General features: G+C 41.3%; 1 protein-coding gene across 1 annotated transcript in view; it reads right to left on the bottom strand.

Annotated features, from left to right (window-relative positions):
• LOC138956235 (delta-like protein 4) overlaps positions 1-6,839 on the bottom strand; it is a gene marked incomplete at its 5' end in the record, with an annotated part of 21,920 nt that extends 15,081 nt beyond the window's left edge. The window contains 2 exon segments of the mRNA XM_070327645.1: positions 1,406-1,522; positions 6,531-6,839. Of these exon segments, the coding sequence (XP_070183746.1) occupies positions 1,406-1,522; positions 6,531-6,839 (426 nt within the window).
• Positions 6,840-6,957: the final 118 nt, after the last annotated feature.

Genomic DNA, 6,957 nt, shown 5'->3' on the forward strand with positions numbered 1-6,957 from the left:
CATGCAAACACACTCGCAAAACAGTTTATCATGTAGATACATTTCAAATAGGGAGCAAATGGTTAAATCTACATATGTGTTCCCTAAAATTTGCTTCTCTGTCAATAAGACTAATTGTATAATAATGCGTTCCAAAAAAACAACGTGGAATCGATTCTGAATCGAGTCGAGTAAGCCAAATGGGGGCCAAACCGGTTTCCCCGTTCCGCCGACCTGAAACGCAAAAGAATTGTGCGCTTCAACTAAATGGATTTCTATACGACTTCATTACTTTCTTGCAACTTATGAACCTTTACTTAACGCTTTTAAACGGTCTGAAAGTAGTGTTACCGCGTACTTATAGATGCACTCATTCGTTTTATTTTTTCAGCGACGGTCACTTAGTTTAAGGTTGCAAAAAGGCCATGTCTCGCTGAAAACACTGTTTCACACTCCACAGATCGCAAAAGTGCCGCTAGTAGTCTACACTTTGTGTTTGATGGTAGAATGGGATATACAGATTACAACACTCGTGGTTTTTTATATGGCTTGTATTTCAGTCAAGACCCAGCAGGAATATCAATCGAGAGCCACTCGCCAAAGGCTCGTGTCTCCCGATGATATTCATCCGCTGGGTCTTGACTGAAATACAAGCCATATAAAAAACCACTCGTGTTGTAACCTATACATATATATATATATATATATATATATATATATATATATATATACACTAACGCACACACACACACTAACACACTGGTTGGTCCGGTGTCAGAATAATGTGACTGGGTGAGACATGAAGCCTGTGCTGCGACTTCTGTCTTGTGTGTGGCGCGCGTTATATGTCAAAGCAGCACCGCCCTGATATGGCCCTTCGTGGTCGGCTGGGCGTTAAGCAAACAAACAAACAAAAAACACACTAACACACACACATTCACACCCACACACCCACACCCACAAACACACACCACACACTACACACACCCACACACACAAACACACTAACAACAAACAGTGACAATTCATCACACAACATAAACCGGCACGGTTGGCCTAGTGGTAAGGTGTCCGCCCCGTAATCGGGAGGTCGTTGGTTCGAACCCCGGCCAGCTCATACCTAAGACTTTAAAATTGGCAATCTAGTGGCTGCTCCGCCTGGCGTCTGGCATTATGGGGTTAGTGCTAGGACTGGTTGGTCCGGTGTCAGAATAATGTGACTGGGTGAGACATGAAGCCTGTGCTGCGACTTCTGTCTTGTGTGTGGCGCACGTTAAATGTCAAAGCAGCACCGCCCTGATTATGTATGGCCCTTCGTGGTCGGCTGGGCGTTAAGCAAACAAACAAACCAAAATCACACAACATACGGGGATATTAGATGGTAGGCCGAATCGTTAACACGAGAAAGACTGGACAAAGAACAAACCTATTTCACAGGTGTCCCCGGCAAATCCAAACGGACAGATGCACTCAAAGGACTCGGTGGTTGCGTTGACCAGGCAGGTCGCCCCGTTTTGGCATGGGTCAGAGCTGCAAACGTCGGCTTGACAGACATACAGGCAACAGACTTTGGAAGAATGACATTTTTGCGGTCTGATACTGGTACACATACACACACACACACACACACACACACATATATATATATGCCTGATATATATTATCTGATGCTCCCAATAGGCTGTCTGTGAAGGGATACTTGCTTCTCTCTCTTTCGTTCTGCAAAGAGATTTTAACAAATCACAGAAGAAAGTCTCTGCTGACTTTCAATTGTTTCTTTCGCAACGTCTGATGTTTTATAATTTGATCACTGTGAAAGTTGCATCGCCTTTAAAGCGATCCAATTGGAAAAGTCTTGCAAAAGACTTCTTCTTTACCAAGTCCTGTGTTGAACGGCAGTGAAAAGTTGACCGCTTTTCCTGTTTCACCTTTTTAAAAATAGATCTCACTTGTTCGCGTATCTATTTCTGGATCTGCAGGCTGGTACAGAGTTACCTCCCTTTAGGCTGTTTCAAATTTCCCTTGTTTTAACCTAATTTCTTGGTTAAAACTTGTCTACATTTCTAAATTCTCTCTTAATAAATATTAATTCCACACTTGTGGAAGTGTTTCCTTTCACAGATATCCCACTGGGGTTGTCAGATGAGCGTAGTCTCCCATGCCAACAGAAGCTACCATTCAGAGAGTGGTTTGCTTCTTAGTTGGATACCATGGGTTGACAGCTCTCGCCATCTGTACCACCTGACCAATGATGAGACACAATAGTGTCGAAACATGTGTCTGGTCCAGGTACTAAAACAATGGTCCTCCTCAGGACTAGATTTCATTGTGATACGTCCCCCACAAAGGGACTTTTCTTTGTAAATCTCGGTCCCCCCTGAGGAGGGTCTGATGCTCCCAATAGGCTGTCTGTGAAGGGATATTAAGAGATTTTAACAAATCTCAGAAGAAAGTCTCTGCCGACTTTCAATGTTTTCTTTCACAACTTCTGATGTTATATATAGAAGGGCAATTGTTTTATCAAAAGTTCTGTTATAAGCATCCACTTTATAAGAAATGCATTTGCAAAATGTAATGGCAGTTGCATCTGTGAAGCAAATATTTCAGCCTGTGCAGCATAAACAATGACAGACAACGTTTGGGTAAGCATTGGGTAAACATAACTTGTATTTACCTGGTGAACTTGTGGAACTGGTAGTTTGAACAGACTCTGAAAACACGTGTGCAACTTGATTTTTTGTACACAGGTAAAGACATTAGAAATAATCTTCTTAATTTCCTGCACAATATCCACAGCGTATTATAGAGCGTCTTATTTAAATTTTTATTTTAAATATTTTATTTTACTTTAGACCACGTTCACCGTAAAGTTTCACCAGATTTGAACGTTGGCGAATCAAATTGAAACTTCCTGCGACACAAACTCGATATTTCTGCCAAAAGAGCGACCTTGGCATTGGTGACGTTTAAATGTTCGAAACCAAATTGCATTTTTTCTCCCAAACACGTCATGTTTTCCTGATGTGCTGTTTCTCCAAAATGTTGCAGTGTGAGCACAATTGTGGTTTATGTACTTATTAAAATAGAAGCGAAGAAATATGCAGCGGCATCATTGGATTATACTTTCGAGCGCGGCCTTACTTCAACACGCATCGTAAACACTTTCTGAGGTCCTGTGTGGGATGTAAATAGATACATTGAGACTTTGAATACAAAAACAATATTATACTCCTAGTTGTGTTTCTAAAACTGTTGGGAATGCCCCGCGACTTGTTTTTGTTTTGTGTGGGTTTCTGATGTGGTTTCCGTCTCCGAACCCCGCTGAACAGAGCAAACAGCATGAGATTACCAATGTGAATTAAAAATAGAACTCTGTGTATTCTCTATGTGTGTGCTTTGAGAAAGAAAGACGCAAGTGGACGTCAAAGTCTCTGGCCTTTCATATGACGTTTTCTTCTCGATCAGTGGATTGATTGAAATTTTGGCCAAGCAATCTTCGACGAAGGCCGGACTTCGGTATTGCATTTCAGCTTGGTGGCTTAAAAATTAATTAATGACTTTGGTCATTAAAAATCTGAAAATTGTAATATTTTTTATATAAAACGATCCAAATTTACGTTTATCTTATTCTACATCATTTCCTAATTACAAAAACATATAAAGATGTTATATTTGGATTAAAAAAAAAAGCTATGAAAATTAAAAATATAAAAACTATGATCAAAATTACATTTCCGAAATCGATTTAAAAACAATTTCATCTTATTCCTTGTCGGTTCCTGATTCCAAAAACATATAGACATGATATGTTTGGATTAAAAACACGCTCAGAAAGTTAAAACGAAGAGAGGTACAGAAAAGCGTGCTTTGCAGCACAGCGAAACCACTACCGCGCTGAACAGGCTCGTCAGTTTCACTCCGTTATGCACAAGCGGCGGGCTGCGGTCATTGTGAAAAAATGTAGTGCGTAGTTTCATTCTGTGAGTTCGACAGCTTGACTAAATGTAGTAATTTCACCTTACGCGACTTGTTAAGGGGTGAGGCGGGTGGGTCAGGGAGAGGGAGTAACGTGTTTTACTGTTAAAGTGGGAACTAACAAACACCATACAAGCCAATAATATATCTGTCACATATTATCTACCCTGGTGATCGTAAATATTTGTAATTTTCATGTTAGAGCACACAACCATGTCATGTATGAGCCTGATGATATGAAACAGACATGGCTGATGTTATTGTTGTTTCCATGTACGTTCACTGGTGGACTTCAAAACAAATGTCAGCAAAGCGGTTACAAATAGACCTTTTTCGTATAACCTTTGCCCCCAGCGTTTCGACCAATCAGATTTTAGGGCACGGCAGCCTCTCTCTGATAACCGGAACTAGGGGGCAATAGGTGCCTGGCCTGAAATACCTCTTTCACTTTCGATGCTCGAAGATTACTTTGCCAGAGGATTACTTTGAGAAATTCTGCAAGAAAACGGATTATCTTGTTCAACAAAACAAAACAAAAAGTCAAGGAAATGCACGAAGGTATGGTTTGAAACGGCTATTGGTGGTATATGGACGAAAGACTTGGCGAACTTCCCCTGCATAAGCGAGGGTGCGTATCGCTAGCTCTACGTGTCATTTGTGTTGAGTGTTATTTGTCCTACGTGTCATTTGTGCTGCGTGCCGCTATCGCTACGTTGATTAGTGCTACAAATAATTTGTCGATGAGTCGCTATCATTCGTTCATTATCACTACGTGTCGACAGCACTACATCTTTTAGTGCGACGTGTCATTATCGCTACGTGTTAATACCACTACTTACTGACGACTCTCTCATTCTCATTTTTTCAGTCTCTCGCTCTCAGTCGTGGTTTGTGTGTGTGTATATGTATGTCTGTGTATGTATGTGTGTGCGTGTGTGTGCGTGTGTCTGTCTGTTTCAGTGTGTGTGTGTGTGTGTGTGTGCCTGTGTGTGCCTGTGTGTGTGTGTGTGTGTGACTCTCTCTATCTCTCTCTATCTCTCTCTCTTGCTCACTCGCTCGCTCACTCACTCTGCCTCTCTCTCTCTCTCTGTGGCCTTAATAATAAACCATTCTGAGTTCTGAGTTCTCTCTCTCTCTCTCTCTCTCTCTCTCTCTCTCTCTCTCTCTCTCTCTCTCTCTCTCTCTCTTCTCTCTCTCTCTCTCTCTCTCTCTCTCTTTCTCTCTCTCTCTCTCTCTCTCTCTCTCTCTCTCTCGCTCTCTCTGAAGGAATATTTTGTTGTTCCTTTCAATTTGCCAGAGATTTGTAATTTTCGGAAGAAAGTCTCTGCATGAATTTCAGTTGTTTCTTTCGGATTTTGATCTTTTTAGAAAAAAAGGGCTTTGTTTTTGACTAATTGTAAGACAGTGTGATTGCATATATTTGTAAATGGAAATGTTGACACAAGGTATAACCGAGGATATTGAAAACTTGTCTTCTCTCCCAAATTCTTTTATGAAATTAGAGGGGGGAGAGAGAGAGGGGGGGATTGACAGACAGAAAAAGCGCGAGAAAGCGGAAGAGAGAGACAATTAAAAGGGATGGAGGGTGCTTTTTATTTTATGGTTGGTTGGTTTTAGTTCTTAATGCACTGTTTTTGACAATAGTTTTCATTCGGTAAAAGCCAAATTCAATTACCGCTCGCTCTCTCTCTCTCTCTCTCTCTCTCTCTCTCTCTCTCTCTCTCTCTCTCTCTCTCTCTCTCTTTCTCTCTCTCTCTCTCTCTCTCTCTCTTCATTACACACACACACACACACACACACACACACACACACACACCGCACACACACACACGGACATACACGCACAAACGCATACGTACACACGGTATCGTACACACAAACTCACACACAGAAAAACATCCGTGTATGTATATACGGTATCATGCGAGAGAGAGAGAGAGAGAGGTAGAGAGTGGGGAGGGGGAAATCCAAGATTTAAGGGTGGGTACGAAGTCAACGTACAGTATGTCAGTTGGGATCATGTTAAGAATCGCAGTGTTTTTCGCAAAATCGTACTTGACAAACCACAGTAAAAAATTCTAAAAAAAAGGTTAATAAGGCTGCCACCTTTTTTCTTTGCACAGATGTGTCCATATTGCTTAGAGGAACCTGTGCACAAAATGTGTAATGTTTCTGTCGAGCGATTTGAACACACAAGTAACCCCTTAAGACACTGTTGTTTCCTACTTTCAATTCATAACCTTATGTAAAGTAATTCACCACAGTGTTCAGACTCTCTCTCTTTTTTAAAGACCGGATTATATCTCGGTTTTTAATGTCTTAGAAGAGGAGTTCCACTCTAACCTTTAACCACGAATTTCGATGAGAGTAACCTCACAGGACTATATGAAATCGTATCCTAATCTTTATCCTTATTAGCCTATATTGTTTTGTACTCACATATAACTTTAACAGTGCATTTAAACTTCCTTCGCGATATCACTTGATATACAGTTCCTAGCTGACCAATGACAACAGATGTTTTTGTCATGTGCTCATTAAAAATGCGATAATAGCCTATATTGTATTGAACTCACATATAACTTCGACAGTGCATTCGTCAGCCTGACTTCCTTCCTTGCACTTGATGGTGCCGCCCTCCGCCTTAGTTACTTTACTGTAGGTCAAGGTGCTTCTTGTTCCGTCGTTGGTGAACTTTGCTTTTCCGCTATTTGCGCAACCGGTCACTCCTCCAGTACAGGTTGTAAGAGTTGACTCATTGCCTCCCGTGGGAGACAGAACCCACTCTATTGTGGCTGAGGTGGTTGAAGGTTCGCACGTGACTGTGACGTCATCCACTCCGTCAATGTACTTCTTGTTGCTGCAGTCTGTGATTTTAGGTGGGGCTGTCAACAAGAAAAGACTTCATTTGAATTAAGGAGTTACGACATTAAATAATCAAACCCAGACGTTTTGTTGGACACTCACTTTCAAAGTGAAATGTCTGACGTCAAAAGCGAAACA

The sequence above is a fragment of the Littorina saxatilis genome, unplaced genomic scaffold, assembly GCF_037325665.1.
Source record: "Littorina saxatilis isolate snail1 unplaced genomic scaffold, US_GU_Lsax_2.0 scaffold_479, whole genome shotgun sequence".
Lineage (NCBI taxonomy): Eukaryota > Metazoa > Mollusca > Gastropoda > Littorinimorpha > Littorinidae > Littorina > Littorina saxatilis.